This window comes from Serinus canaria, chromosome 25, assembly GCF_022539315.1.
Source record: "Serinus canaria isolate serCan28SL12 chromosome 25, serCan2020, whole genome shotgun sequence".
Lineage (NCBI taxonomy): Eukaryota > Metazoa > Chordata > Aves > Passeriformes > Fringillidae > Serinus > Serinus canaria.
In genome coordinates, this window is record NC_066338.1 from 8,961,347 (window position 1) to 8,976,728 (window position 15,382).

General features: G+C 52.8%; 2 protein-coding genes and 1 long non-coding RNA gene across 3 annotated transcripts in view; 1 reads left to right on the forward strand and 2 right to left on the reverse strand.

Moving 5' to 3' along the window:
- The window catches only part of LOC127059077 (zinc finger protein 646-like), a 69,210-nt gene that overhangs the window by 37,360 nt on the left and 16,468 nt on the right, over positions 1-15,382 (forward strand). The window contains 1 exon segment of the mRNA XM_050984777.1: positions 14,525-15,289. Coding sequence (XP_050840734.1) covers positions 14,525-15,289 — 765 coding nt within the window.
- LOC103824831 (zinc finger protein 397-like) lies at positions 323-3,456 on the reverse strand. The gene is made up of 2 exons (XM_009100139.4): positions 3,375-3,456; positions 323-1,534 (listed from the first exon to the last, which is right to left on the reverse strand). The coding sequence occupies exon 2, from the start codon at positions 1,518-1,520 to the stop codon at positions 864-866; it is 657 nt and encodes a 218-aa protein (XP_009098387.1). The 5' UTR covers positions 1,521-1,534; positions 3,375-3,456; the 3' UTR covers positions 323-863.
- Positions 7,696-12,473, reverse strand: LOC127060567 (uncharacterized). The gene is made up of 2 exons (XR_007779781.1): positions 12,433-12,473; positions 7,696-11,339 (listed from the first exon to the last, which is right to left on the reverse strand). It is a non-coding gene; the product is annotated as an uncharacterized LOC127060567 (long non-coding RNA).

Below are 15,382 nucleotides of genomic sequence, written 5' to 3' on the forward strand. Positions count from 1 at the left end.
GCACACATATCTGTGAGATTTTCTTATCAAACTTTCATCCGTCTCAACACTAGATGCCACTTTTCACCCCTTTCCCAACCCTTTTCACACAATCCCCCCCAATCCCCAGCCCCTGCTCAGTTTTAGGATGCCATTCTTCCTTTTCCAACCTCTCCCACCCCTTTGCTGTCATCCACCAGTACTCAGCCCCCTTCTCATTCCTGCTTTTTTGGGGGGGGGGTCCCCACTCCCTCTACCCCTCCAACTCATTTTGTGAGTCCCACCCACCCATTTCCCCTCCTCTCCCTACCTTTCCCACCATACCCTGGCTCCTCTTCCCAACCCCTCTACTCACCTCACAGCTCCACACCCACGGTCAGGGCGGCTCCAAGTACCACCAGTGCTACCAGTACAGCCCCAGCTGCCCCATCCCCAGCAGTGGGCAGGTGCTGAAACCTCCCCCCTCCCTAAATTTGGCTCCCAGGTAGGGTCCAGGTGGGGAACGCTGGGCACTGTGGGTCTGCCAGGTACCAGTGAGAAAAGCTCTGCTTGGCTAAAAATCATTTAGTGACTTTTCTGACTGAGAAAAGAAAGGCCTGGGTATTGAGACCGGGCCTGGAAGAGATCCTGCCCCTATCACCAGCACAGGAAAAACACTCAGACTGCATTTATGACCAACAAAATCAGAGCAGGAGAATAAGAAGTGAAAGAAATCTCTCAAACACCTTCCCCCCACCCAGAGGGGATCACCTGGAATGGTGGTCACCAGATCTCTGCCCAATGTGGGTCACTGTGGATCATCCAACATGGATCCTCCAGTGGGGGATGAAGTTGGAGCAGCGCACAAAACTCCTCCCACAGTTGGGGCATCCGAAGAGCTTCCCTCATTTGTGCCTCTGTTGGTGTCTGGTCAAGTGACAGCTCTGTGAGAAGCTCTTCCCACACTGGGGACACTCGTAGGGCTTCTCCCCGGTGTGGATGCGCTGGTGCCTGACGAGGTTGGAGTTGTAAGCAAAGCCCTTCCCACAGTCAGGACAATGATAGGGCTTCTCCATGGTATGGATCCTCTGGTGCTTGACTAGTAATGAGTTCTGGCTGAAGGTCTTCCCACATTCCCCACATTCACAGGGCAGTTCCCCTGTGTGCAGGCGCTGGTGCTTGATGAGGCTGGAGCTCCACCTGAAGCTCTTCCCACATTCCAGGCACTTGTATAGCCTCTCCCCCCTGGGCACACAATGGTGGAGGAAGAGATTGGAAGTGTGGCTGAAGCTCCTCCCACACTCCAAGCACTTGTAGGGCCGCTCCTTGGGGTGAAGCTGCTGATGGACTACCAGGTTGGCAATCCAGGTGAAGCTCCTGCCATCACCCAGGCCCAGGGTGGGTCTTTCCTCCTCAAGGCCCTGTGATCTGTGTTTGGAGCCCCTCCTTGTGTGGGATCTCTGGAGCTTTTCCTCCCCATTGGATTCCTGTGCTGTGGAGCTGCTCAAATCAGCCTCTTCCACCAGGTTCTGCTGCGGGGATTTGTCCTCCCTGGTCTCCATCCTCAGCTCCAGCTCTGGGGGAGGAAGGACAAGGAGAGGATGGGGGGACGGAGATCCCCCCAGTGGGAGCAGCTCTCTGGCCACAAAAAGAAACCAAAACTTTCCCAGGCCTTTCTGGGGAAGGCTGCGAGAAGATCAGAGAAAAGAATGAGAACCAATTCTTATCTTAGCTTGCTGCACCTATTATTGTGAGCATTGTGGAATGTGTTATGGAGATTTGTGTACCAATGGGCTGTTCCTTAATTAGCCAGTGGTGATGGGGTTTGGATTGGAGGACCACTTAGGTCCATGTGTATCATAACTGTCTATAAAAGCAATGGGTTTCTTAATAAGGAGATATATAATGAAGAGATTGATCAGCCTTCTGTGAATCATGGAGTCAATGCTGATTATTACCCATGCAGGGACCCATTTCAGTGATACCCCCAATGCATTCCTGGCAGGACAGCGTTGGCAGCGGGGTTGTCCTGGAGATGGGGGCCATGCTGACCTGGGAGATGGAGCAGGAGAGAGGGGGAAAGGGGCAGTCACTCCCCCCTCCTTGGTCTCCCAACTTAGGGATGCTCTTGGGTTTTTGGGGTCCCAGGGTTCCTTCTCTCCTTACTCTCTGCTTTGTGGTACAGGGGGTCCAAGGAGTCCCCCACTGCCCCTCTCCAGGCTGTTGAGGGTCTTGCAAATCACAGCACTCCCCCCTCTCTGGGCTCCCCACTTTGGGCTCCTGGAGGACACAGGGGTCTTCTCCTCCAGGCTGCCTCTGCCGGCAGCTGCCACCAGGACCCCCCAATGTCCCCCCATCGGGCATTTTCCACCCAGCTTTGGAGTTCTTAATTCCCAAACGTTTTCCCCCAAAAAAACCCAAACCCAAGGAACCCCCAGGATATCTGGGCTGAGCTCCACCTTCCCAGTCACCTGGGGGTGGGGGGCTGATGCTCCCAAGGGTGGGGGGACTGAATTCAAGAGCTCAACCTCTTGGCTTCTTCTACTTTTCTTGATCCTGCTTTGTTCCTCCTCTTCCTCCTGCTCCTCTTCTTCTATCCCTCCTCCTCTTTCTCCTACTTAAACCCATCTCCTTCTCCGATTTCCATCCCTTCTGATGCTGCTTCTTCATCCCTCCCCCTCCTCCCCCAGCAGCCCCGACCCCCTCAGTGCCCCGTTCCTGCAGCCCTCGCAGCCCGCGGCTGGAGCGGGGATGGAGCCGGGACAGTTCGGGATGGGCAGCGCGGGGCTCTCGGCTGCTCCCAGCCGCTGCGGGCGGGGGGAACCCGGCCCGGGCCAAAGGAGAGGCAAACTGGGCAAACTGGGGGCTGCACATCCAAACTGGGCCTTGCTGGGCACTACAAGGATCATACTGGGAGGGACTGGGCTGATACTGGGAGCAGCCATTTCCAGGACTTGGGAGCCACAAACCCCTTTCGCGGGCATTGCCCCACTCCAGCCCCAGCACGCCCTGCCGGGGTCCCGGGAATCCCAAGGGTCCCCTACCTCTGGGTCCCCAATTTGGGGGTTCTGGGGCTCTCCACTACCTGGGCTCCCGCTCAGGGAAGCTGCGGCTCTCCCGGGGCTCCCCAAAACCCGTGTCCCCCCGCCGGTGCCGCCGCTCCCGCGCTGTCCCCACGTGGCCCCGGCAGAGCCCAACCCCCACCGTGGGGGGACCCGCATCCCCCGCCCCCGCCGGGGCTCTGCCGCCACCCACACCGGGACCCCCTAAAAACACCTCCCGGGGACCCCCGATGTCCCCCCAAGGGCCATCTGCGGCTCGGCTTTGGAGCCCTGCCAGCTCCAAACATCCCCCCAAAAAACCCCAAACCCGGCACCCCCCGGCAGATTTGGGCCGAGCTCCCCCTCCCCGGGCACCTGCGGGATGGGGGGCGATGCTCCCGGTGGGGCTGCGAGATCAAAGAGCGCTGGAAGGGCGCGTTACCTCCTCCCGTCCTCCTGCTTCCTTCTGCCGCTCCGCCTCTTCCTCCCTCCCTCCCTCCTCGTGCCCCATTCCCGCTTTGGGGAGCCGGGACAGGTCGGGATGGGCAGCGCCGGGCTCTCGGCTGCTCCCAGCCGCTGAGGGCAGGGGGAGCCCGGCCCGGGGAAAAGGAGAGGCAAACTGGGAGAATTGGGGGCTGCAGATCCAAACTGGGGCTTACTGGGGACCCTGGGTGGGAAATTCCATCCCTTTGGGCTGATGAATGAAAGATAGGCTGGAAATAAATCCCCACAGAACTCACACAGTATGATCTCATGGTTATTAGATAGTTCTTCTGCACCGCCCTTGCACCTCTCCAATGTGGGGCTCATCAGGGGTTGGTGATGAAGCCTTCCAAGGTCTTCACATCTGAAGTTTTCAATTTTGTCTTTGGAGCATGTGCAACTATGGTGTTCCTTGGTGTGTCTGGTCCTAACCGGCCTAAATTCTTTCTTTTGTGGCTAATTGGCTTTGCACGATTTCTCATTAATACTATCCTTGTCTTCCTCTGAAACTATCCACCTGGTGAGTTTTTCCTCTTCTTTTTTTGTCAATTCAGCAACTAGTTAACCATATACTAGCCATTGCATTGTAGAGAAAGTTATTTACATCAGGTTATATAGATAAAAAAGTTATGATTCAGGTTGTCAAGGTATTAAGTTATATAGATATATAAAAAGTCATGATTTAGGTTCTATTGCTATCAGCTTATGCAGATATATCAGGTTATACTGGTATCTTATAACTCAAGCTATATCATCACTTTGGGAAGCAGGAGCACAACTCCCATTCCTACCCCACAAATACCTCCTATTCCCACGGATCCCCCCAGCCCCTGGCTCCCCCTTCTCACCCCTGCTCTGCCTGTACCAGACTTGCAGCAGCTCCAGGTCAGTGGGGGATGTGCTGTGCACACTCACCAGGCTGGCTCTGGGAGTCCCAATATTCTGGCTCAAATCTGGCCCTGCTTTAAGGGGGTCCCATCCAGGTGCATGCAAAGGTGGGTGAGGAGCCTGGAGCACTGAGTGAAGCTCTTCCCATGGTCCAAAGAACTTGTAGGGCTTCTGCCTGCTATGAAGTTGCTCAGGGACCACCAGCTCTGAGCTGCACCTGGATCTCCAGCCTCTTTCTCAGCACAGGGTGGGTCTTTCCTCCTTGGGGCTCCCTGGGCTGGGTTTGGAGCCCCTCTTCATGTGGGATCCCCGGGGCTTTTTGTCTCCATTGAATTCCTGCACTGTCGAGCCTCTTAAAACTGCCACTTCCACGAGGTTCTGCTGTGGGGATTTGTCCTCCCTGGTCTCCATTCTCAGCTCCTTGTATGCGGGAGGAGGGAAAAGGAGAGGAAAGAACAAGAAAAAAGAAGAAAATAAATCTAGAAAGACAGAAGGAAAGAAGGAGAGAAGGAGATTTATTTTCATGCTACAGGGAAAGAGGGATTTCTCCAATCCACCCCTGGCAGGATGGCGTTGGCAGCAGGGTTGTCCTGCAGCCAGGGTCCATGCTGGGCTGGGAGATGGAGGAGGAGAGAGGGGGAGAGGGGCAGTGACTTCCTTTTCACCTGCTTGGGGGTCCCAGGACATCTTCTTCTTCTTCCTCATGGCCTTCTCCTCCATCTGGTCAAACTTTGGGAACTGAAAATTCTCTTTTATGGGAAAAACAAGGTGTGAGTGTGTTGGCTTGAGTATTCCTCCTGCCCAGTTCCATCTCTAGAAGTCACCAGGTGTCTGGTGTCCATAAAAACCTCCAGACCACCAAGATGCAGCCACCCTCAAAAAAACCCAAACCACCAAGATTCACCAAACAACCATCCACCCAGGAGTTCCCCCACTCTGGTCTCTGCACTTTGGGATTCAGGGGGTCCCTCCTGTCTGGACTTCTGCAGCTCCAGTGTGTATTGGTATCCCCTCTCTCGGGGCTGCAGGAACTCCTGGCAATCCCAGAGCTTCCCCTTCTCTGGGCTCCCAAGGTGGTGTTATAAATAAGAAGCTTGACTATGCCAATGTTCAAGCAGCAATCAATTTATTAATTAATATGGTAAAGTATGAGCAGCACAGCGCTGGGTACAGTGGGGGCTGTTTCCCTCCAACTGCACACCAATAGTTGGGGCTTACAGGTATTTATAGGGGTACTCAGAAGCTTTCTCAGCAGTTTCTATTCCAAGTTTTTACATCACAATTTTATACACTATTGTGATTCAGTTTTTTCTCAGGATGTGGCCCAAAAAGGAGTAACCCCCCCAGATGGTGGTGGTGATTTTGGAAATATTAGTCCGGGTTTCCGCAAGAATAAAGACGAATCCCATCTGGTGGAGTTCAGCTCCCCAGATGTGGGTCCACCTTTTAATTACAGGGACTATAAATCTCATAACAGTGATGTCCAGCTTCCCTTGGTCGAAACCACAAATCCTTGAGATGATGTTCCCCTTCCTTTCTCAAGCTGTTTTTCTCTGTTTTGTTAAGGTGTGAGAAAAGCTTATTTCCTTTATATATATTCCAAAGCTATAGTTTCAAGGACACAAATAATATTCTAAAATTATACTTCCAAAGGGTTATTATTGCATCACTCTTTAAGGCCTGACTACAAGCAAAAAGCAACATCCTTAACGCTTTAATTCAAATGCTCCTAAATCAACTAAGGTTAATTGCAAACAAAAGATAGGTTCAAATGCCTTCTTCCACGCTTTCCTTTCCTCAGTTATTATTAGAATTCGCAACTGTCCCATTGCTGGCCTCCACACCTATCGCAATCACAAATACACACGTCTGTTTGTACCTGACACGAAACACAGCTTGGTATTTCACAGTGGGTGTCAGAGGGGCTCAGGGGTACTGCCTGTGTGGGGTTCCTGTTTCAGGGCCCCAGGGTACCCAGGGTCTCTTTTGTCCATGGTCCCAACATCTCCAGGCTGCAGAGGGCTGCCCCTATCCCGGCTCCACTTTCCAGGCTCCCGAGGGTCCCCCTGTCGAGATGTCTGACCCTGCTGGCTGCAGAGGGTCCCCCAGCTCCGGTACCGCCCTCTCAGCTCTCCCAACCCCCACCCCTGCCGGTACCGGGCTGTGAAAAATGCCTATTTAATGATTGGCTTTTCGCAAATATTAAAATGAGTATTATATGTGCTGTGTTAGAAAGTAATGCTGTATTAATTCTCTTAAGCGGTGTGTTAAATATAGTTTTAGGTTATAAAAATTGTTAAAATAGAAACTATGCTATGTAGGATACTTTTTTTTAAAGAAAGGACTTGCAGCCAGATAGCAGCCACAGGACACCTAAATCTTTCAGAGAAAAAGAATTTATTGCCCTCTTATCAGAAGAAAGGAACTTCTTCCCACCTCGAAGACGCTGTTAGGATTAGGAGGAAGAAGCTGACAATGACCAGACAGAATCCTGTGTTTGAATGGAATTTATGCATCATGCATGAAGTGTATGAATATGCAACAGGCTGTTGTTTTTAATGGTCAATCCTTTGTAAACAGGTGTCCTTTTTCGGGCTTGTGCTGCCCAGAAAAAGGCACCTGGACGTCCGTAACTCTTTGTTTCTATTGTCTCATATTGTCTTAATTCAAATTGTCTAAATTATTATTACTCTAATTGCATTATTATTTTTATAACTATTTTATTACTATTAAATCTTTAAAATTAAAAAAAAAACCAAGTGATTGGTGTTTTTCACAGGGCGATCCCCACGTGGCTCCAGGCTGACGATGCAGCACCTGACCCAACCACCACCGCAGGAGGGTCCCACGCATCCCCCGGCCCAGTGTCAGGGCTCTGCTAGCAGCCAGCACTGGAATCACCCAAAATTCTGTCCTGGAGCCGCTGAGACCCTTGGCCCTGAGCAGAGAGCTCTGCCCAGGGGTTCCTTGGAAAAGGCGGGGGCTCGGCAGTGGCCCCAGCCCGCCCAGCCCGCAGGAATTCCCCTGCACTGGGACAAAATCCTGCCCCAAAGGAAGCACTTGGAACACCTGCCCGCGGCTCCTCCCTGCCCCGAATATCCTGGGAGCTTCCCCGCTGTTGCAGGTGGGGATTTGGACCAGGGAGGCTCTGCGGGCCCCCCTGGGCCGTGTCCCCTGCCCGCCCTTGCCTGCCTCGGTGAATCTGTAAAACCAAAAATCGTGGGCGGGCAAAGACTCTAACTAGTCAAAGTTAGAAAGTGGTATGTTTGTTATGCCTGCGGGCATAATACGGTCGTCCCTGAAATGGGTGACTGCACCACACAAAGATTTTTGACTTCTATTTATTTCCCAAAAATTATACATATGCAGAACCCCAGCACCTCCCATCCCAGCTTTGTATTAAAATGAGGTTATTAGTCTTTCATGTGTGCACAGTTCTTCTCTTGAATCGAGTCAATGGTCTCGAATTGGACCCAGGGATGAAGTCAGGAAGGTCTTCGTCGGGTCTCTGTGACCCTCTGGCATGATCCAAGGCTGCCTGCTTCCTGATGGATTGACACAGAGTCCAGGTGCTGGGCATTGTTCTACTGGTTTCACTATGTTCCTATAATGGTTCACTTGCTCCACTTCCTTCAACAAACGAGCTCATAATATAACAATTATCTTTAGCTTAAGCATCTAATAATCATTAACCTATCGCTGGTGTATCTAACTTCAATATGAATTGGTTCTAACCCTCAGCTAAAATCTTAAACTTTTAAAATCATGATTCACTGGTGCTGATGTTTGGCCCAGGCTCTCTCACTGCTCCTGGCTCCCCCAGAATCCCAGCGTGACCGGGCACCAACCACCCGGCACTCCAGGTCCCCGTGCCCCTGCTCAGCAAAGGGTCAGTGTCTGTAATAAGCAGCAATATGTTTGTTCATTAATTAATTCAATAGCTAAATAATTTTACAATATAAAAGCAACAGCTAAATAGTTAAAACTGCTTGTTCAGCGGGATACAATCCATAACTATGTGCAGCCACATTTGGTAAAGGCTGTAACAATCCTTAACCTCGAGAGAATTGCTTAGCTTGCAGAAAACCTATAGTGCCTTGGAGAATTTTATTTTATAGATATGCCTTATAAGGGAAGGTTCACCCAGTGGTCAAAGAGGAAGACTTGGGGCCTTCATCCCAAAGACCACCAGAAGGCAGAAAAAGACCCCCTAGCAACCAGAGGAGCAAGGGCAGAAGACAGAACACATCATCCATGAACCAGGAGAAGAAGGCAATAAAAGACAAACCTTGGGGATGGAACAATGTGTGCCTAGGAGAGCGAGACTCTCGGCCACCCAGTGCTGTGCTTTGCTTGCCACTGCTTGCTTTTTAATCAAATAAATTCTTATTAGAAAAAGAGATTTAGATGGTACAATTCTCATTTATGAGTGTCCATTGCTGGCCCCTGGCCACGGGCTCCGGCCATTGCCCACCCCTGGCACAACCTGCAGCTCCCAGTGCAGCTTGCTCAAGCCAGCCACTGGAGGTTCTGCCACAAGGCAGAATATCCAGTTCATGGAATCTTTGTTATCCCTGCTAACAAGTGCAAAACCAGCTGCTGCAGAGACAATCCTATCTCTGAGTGAATGCTCCCCACCTGTTATGGATGCATATTATAATATTGGCTTTTTGCAAATAAAAAATGGATTTTATCTGTGTAATGTTAAAGTAACTTTGTTATATAGTTTTTATTTCTGTTGTTAATTCAGAAATTAGACACAGAAGTGAAATAGCTATGCTTGTGTTAAAATGCCTGCTTGGATGGGATAACAACCAATGAACACAGGATGAGGACACCTGTACAGATATGTCAAATATCAGCACTCACCGTATGAAGACAGTGTGGATCAAGACCCAAAAACTGGAGGTGATAAAGAAAGGACTAAAACCACAACCAAGGAATATGCATGCTCTAAAAAGGTGGACCCAAGGAGGATCCATGCTAAATAATTCTTGGAACCTGTAAACTAGTTTGGGGGAAAAAGTTTACTATGCATAAGGATCTCTGAATATGCAACAGGCTGATGTAACAAAAAAGGTATTTCAGGGGTATCCCGAAGATAACAGGGTGCTCTTGGCTGAGTGCCCTTTGCTCTACGGTCCCTGTCTCCTACTGCCCTTTATTAAACTTTTAAAATTTTCACAGGAGAGTGAACGTGTTTTTTTCACACCACCCAAAATGCTGTGGTCAGTTCTGACCATTGTAAAGAAATCCAAGAGCAAAACTGAAAGCTGACTACAGAACCTTGCAAAATCACATCTAGAACATTTTGGTTTAAAATCTCAAATATTAACAGAAGCTGATAGTCAACAACATCACAAAACAAGGTTCCAACACTGGGCTAGAAGAGCTCAGGCAATGCATTTGATTGGAATGAGCCCTCTCCTTCTGACATGTGAGCAATGCCATCGAATTTCCCAAACCAGGGGAATACAGAGCCCTGGCAGCAGCAGCTTCACACACAGCACTGACACAGAACAGGGCAGGGCAAGCAGCTGCCAAAATTATTACTTCTACTTGCAATAAGGACTCTTGTTTCAAGTTCTGCTACAGACACTCTTAATATATAAAAGTCAAAAGGACTAAAAAGTACTAGTAATAACTGTAATATTAATAGCAAAAATAGAGATAATAGCAATAATAGGATTGAATAATGGTAATAAAACCCTACCATACTTATACTAGGTTTGCATGGCCGGAGTTTGGTAAGAGGGGGCTCTAGGAGCACCTTCTGTGAGAGGGTGATGGAAGCAACTGCTCCTCCGTGTCCCACAGAGGCAATGCCAGCCAGCTCCAGGAAGGACCAGCCACTGGCCAAGGCTGGGCCAGTTGGAAAAGGTAGAAATGCCTTTGAGATAAGAGATTTATCATGTAGTTGTAACTGTGACCAGGGTGAGAACATGTGAGAGGAACAGCCCCAGGGCAGGAGGAGGGGCAGGAGCTGCTCCAGGGGCTGGAGCTGATTGCCCTGAGATTCCCTGGTGCAGTCTGTGGTGAGGCAGCTGGGCCCCTGCAGCCCATAGAAGGCACGGAGAGCAGAGATGCACCTGCAGCACCTGAGGAGCCCGTGCTGGAGCTGGGGAATGCCTGAGCTGGAGCAGGGACCTGGCAGGACTTGTGAGCCCGTGGGAGAGTAAGGCACGCCGCAGCAGCTTGTGAAGAGCTGCTGTCCATGAGATGAATCCACCTTGGAGACATTCATGGAGAAGTGTCACCAGGAGGGACCCCATGGTGCAGCAGGGGAACAACTCCTCTCCCCGAGCAGCAGGAAAAACAACAGGTGATGAACTGACCAGAACCCCCAGTGCCTGTCACCCTGCACCCAGTGGGGGAGGAGGTAGAGCTGGGAAGGAGAGAGGGATGGGCAGAAGGTGTTTTTAAAGCTTTATTTTACTTCTCACTATCCTGCTGGGATTGATAGTAATAAATTCAATTAACGTCTCTAATTTTTTGCCCATTATGGCATTTGCTGAGAGATCTGTCCCAGCCCTTAACTCAACCCATGAAGACTTAATTCTATTTTCTCTCTCCTCTCCCTCTCTGGAGGGGAGAGAGCAGCTTTGGTGGGTGCCTGACATCCAGCCCTGCTCCTTGTGATGCCACAGGCCCTCTGAGTCTCCCGAGTGTGGGAGAGCTTCTCCCAGAGCTCAGCCTTGACCCAACACCAATGGAGGCACCACAAAGGGAAGCCCTGCAAGTGCCCTGGGTGTGGGAAGAGCTTTGTGTGCTGCTCCAGCTCCATCCCCCGTGGGAGGATCCGTGCTGGATGATCCCTGGTGACCCCCAGTGGGCAGAGCCCCAGTGATCCATGGTGCCAGTGATCCGTGTTGGGAAGACAACCTGGCTGAGGGGTTCCAATTCTTCCTGGCTCCCTGTGCCCTTGATTTCCTTTTAATTTCTCTTTGTCCTTTCAAAAAAACCCAAAAACTGGGTAAAAAGAAAGATGTTGAATTAAGGCAGGGATGGGAACATGGGGGAATCTTGCAAGGGATGTGGTGGATGCTGGGTTCGAGGGAGCTGAGGGTTCCTGGGAGGGACATGGGGGTTGCTCAGGGCTTTGGGCACCCCCAGCCAAGCAGGTTCAGCTGCAATGGGAGACCCCAGTGGAGGTTCTGGGGCAGGTGGTCAAGGAGCCCCTAGCCCAGGACTGTCCCCCTGTCCCAGTTCCTGGTGTCCTCTGTGCAGGATCCCTCTCTCCCTGTTTTCACCCCTGTCTCGCCCACCCGTTCCCATGTCACTCCACTCTGGGACCCGCTGTGCTCCCATCCCAGCGTGAATCCCATTGCCGGTCTCATTTCCTGTTTCTGTCCCATATTCCCTGTCCTGTTCCTATTCCTGGTCCCAATGCTCCTCTCAGATTTCCATTCCTGTATTCCCTGTCCCATTCCTATCTTCCCATTACAGGTCCCTCTCCCATATTCCTGGTCCTAGACCTGGTCCCTGTCCCCATTCACATCCTTGTACCCAGTCCTGTATTTCCTGTCCCCGTACCCATTCCCGATCCCAGTATTGGTCCCAATTCTGTATTCCCAGTCCCATTCCTGAGGGCCGCCTCTCGCACGGGGCCCTGAGGGCTCCACAGCTCGGCCTGGCTGTGCCACACGAACCGTTCAGCCCTGCTGTGTCCTTGGCCAGCTGCAGAGAGCACAAGGCTTTGGGCATTTCTCAGAGGCCCCAGCTGGCCGGAGCAGCCCCTCCTGCCAGCAGCCGCTGTGCCTCAGAGCCCTCCCTCAGGCTGGGGCCATGGAGGGGCCGTGGGCCTGGAGGAGGCTCCTGTTCTTGAGAGCGGAGCAAGGCTGCAGCTCCCGCCTGTGGGCCCTGGGCCGCAGCAGCGCAGGGGAGGCCCAGCTGCAGAGCTCACAGCCCCTTCTGGGTCTCACTTGGACGCTTTGGAGCACGAATACCCATCCCATGTTCCCTCTGCAGTTGCTGTTTCCATGTTCCCGTCCCGTTCCCACGTTCCCATCCCAGGTCTCATTCACAGTCGCTTTCCCTATCCCCGCTCTCTATCCCCTCTCACCGGACGCCGCCGCCATCACTCCAGTCCACCCCCTGGCTCTCACGTGACCGAGCAAACCCCGCCCTGCTCCCGACCACCAATCCCAGCGCGCGATCGCTACTTCATTTGCATAACCACGCTCTTCAGTTTGGCCCCGCCCACCGCCGGCTGCAGCTGCTGTTTGCTCCCAGTTCCCTCCCAGCGCTCCCAGTAAGAGCGGGACTGGCAGGGAGAGCGCTCCCAGTTCCTTCTCGCTGCTCTCAGTGTCTCTCCCTGTACTCTCACCATCGTTTCCAGTGCTCCCAGTATCACTCCCAGTGCCGCGCGTGGCGCGCTTGTTTTGGAACCCCCCCCAGGGCAGAGCGCGGCTGCCTTTGGGTGTCGGCACTGCCCAGGAAGGGCTGGGAGAGGAGGAGCAGCGGGAGGAAGCGGAGGGAGAGAGGAACAAGAGTAGGAAGATGAGCATCCCCAGCTCCACGGGGTTCCTCTGATCGCACGCTCAGGCCGCAGCTCCCTCGGCTCCTGCTGCAGCGCCCACCCGGAACCTGCAGGTGAGGGGGCAGGGGGAGCACCCCCAAATGCATCGGCGGGGGAGGGGGGGCTCCGGGAGGGTTTTCTTTTTGTGGGACAGGGGATGTTTGGGTCTTGCAGGACCCCTCAGCTGGGCCGGAAATGCCCCTGCAGGGATCTTGGGGGAGTTCCACTTTGCGATCGCCCGGTACCGGCAGGGAGGAGGGGATATCGGGTTTGGGGATCCCCGGGAGAGCCGGGGGAAAACGCGGGAGCCCCGGAGCGGGGAGAGCGCAGAGGGGCGATCCCGGAGCCGGGGGACAAACCGGCTGCCTGGAGGGGTGGGGGAGCCAGGGGATGAGCGGGCTCTGGTTCCCTCAAGGCTGAAAGGGACGCTGACTTCTCCAGAGGCACTTGGGCAGCGGCACCATCCAACCCAACCCTTGCTTTCCCCCTGTTAGAAATGATCAGCGAGAATTAACAAATGCGAAAGATTTTTTTTTCATTACCAGAAATACGGTCCTCAAAAAGCCACAGTCAAAGAGACAACGTTGAGCCCGGGATGGGCGCTGGGTGAACCTCGATCCGACCTCTATCGCACCGTATCTCCCTCTGATCACAAATGCTGTCTCTAGCCGGACTGTTTTACACAGTTTTTTACGCCTGAGGCAGAGGTGCCCCGATTTCTTTTGTCACCCCTCATATGTATGATGTTTCTTTTTACTGTGTTGTTTCTTGGGTGGTGGTGGGCGCTGATCATGTCAGGAGAAGTCGTGTATTCAGATGTATGTTTTTGACGACTTCAGTTATGTTGATTGACGACTTATCAAGTACTGATCGTCCTTGGGTGGTCTCTGGTGATTCCGTTGTTGTTCCCCGGTGGTTCCATTGTTCGGGGGAAGCCCATCTCCGCACAAGCCACGTGATTTTATTTGTTAATGAGGCATTCTTTTCCTGCTGCCACCAGGAGTTTCACAACTTCAGTGAGGTAATCTGTCTCTAGGTTGTCCGTGGTCAGAGGCTCGTTGGATTTTAATTTATTTTACAATTTTATTTTTATGCATTTTCCCTCTAAGCATGAATTACTTTACGTTACATATTACACCTCCAAATCAGGATTTCCCATTCCCAAACCTTGGTCCAATGCAGAAGGAAGAGGTTGCGAGGAAGAAGATGGCCCAGAAGCCCCAGGCAGGTGAGGAGGAAGAAGTCAGTGCCCCTTTCCCCCTCTCTCCTGCTCCATCTCCCAGCCCAGCACGGCCCCAGCTGCAGGACAGCCCTGCTGCCAAAGCTCTCCTGCTGAGGACACACTGGGGCATCTCCTTGCCCTTCCCTGTGGCGCAGAGGCAAATCCCATCCTGTCCTATCCTTCCTCCCCCAGAGCAGGAGCTGAGCATGGAGAGCAGGGAGGACAAATCCCCGGGGCAGAACCTGGTGGCAGAGACCGTTTTGAGCGGCTCCTCAGCACAGGAATCCAACGGGGAGGAAAAGCCCCGGAGACTGGGCACGAGGAGGGGCTGCAAACGCAGATCACAGGGATCTGAGGAGGAAAGACCCAGCCTGGGCTGTGGAGACAGCTGGCACTCAGAGCTGGAGGTCCATGAGAAGCTTCATGATGAGGAGAAGCCCCACAAGTGCTCAGAATGTGGGAAGAGCTTCAAGTTCAGATCCGAGCTGATCCGCCATTGCAGAATCCACACAGGGGAACGGCCCTACGACTGTGGGGAATGTGGGAAGAGCTTCAGGACAAGCTCTGAACTAACCATCCACCGGAGAAATCACACCGGGGAACGTCCCTATGAGTGTGAGGAGTGTGGGCAGAGCTTCCAGAAGAGCTGCCACCTGACCCGCCACATAGGGATCCACACAGGGCAATGGCCCTTCAAGTGTGGGCAGTGTGGGAAGAGCTTGAGGTCGAGGTCTGAACTGATTGTCCACCAGCGGAGCCACACGGGGGAGCGGCCCTTCGAGTGTGGGGAGTGTGGGAAGAGCTTCATGTCCAAGTCCCACCTGATCTACCACCAGAGGACCCACAGCGGGGAGAGGCCCTACGAGTGTGATAAATGCAAGAAGACATTTCCAATCAGCTCCAGTCTCATTCTGCACCAGCAGCTTCACACAGATGAGAGGCCCTTCCGCTGCCCTGACTGCGGGAAGGGCTTCACCCGCAACTGCAATCTCATCAAGCACCGGCGCAGCCACACCAGGGAGAGGCCCCACGAGTGTTCTGAGTGTGGGAAGAGCTTCTCAGAGAGGGATGCCTTGACCAGACACCAACGGAGCCACCACTAAGGGAAGCCCTGCGAGTGCCATGAGTGCGGGAAGAGCTTCGTGCACTGCTCCAGCTCCATCCCCCATGGGAGGATCCGTGCTGGGTGATCCCCAGTGATCCCCAGTGATCTGTGCTGCCGGTGATCCGTGTTGAGAAGACACCTGGCTGGGGGGCTCCCCATCCTCCTGG

Bases quoted from the DNA above. Each gene is read 5' to 3' on its own strand.
- LOC103824831 (XM_009100139.4), bottom strand. From the start codon at position 1,520: ATGGAGACCAGGGAGGACAAATCCCCGCAGCAGAACCTGGTGGAAGAG.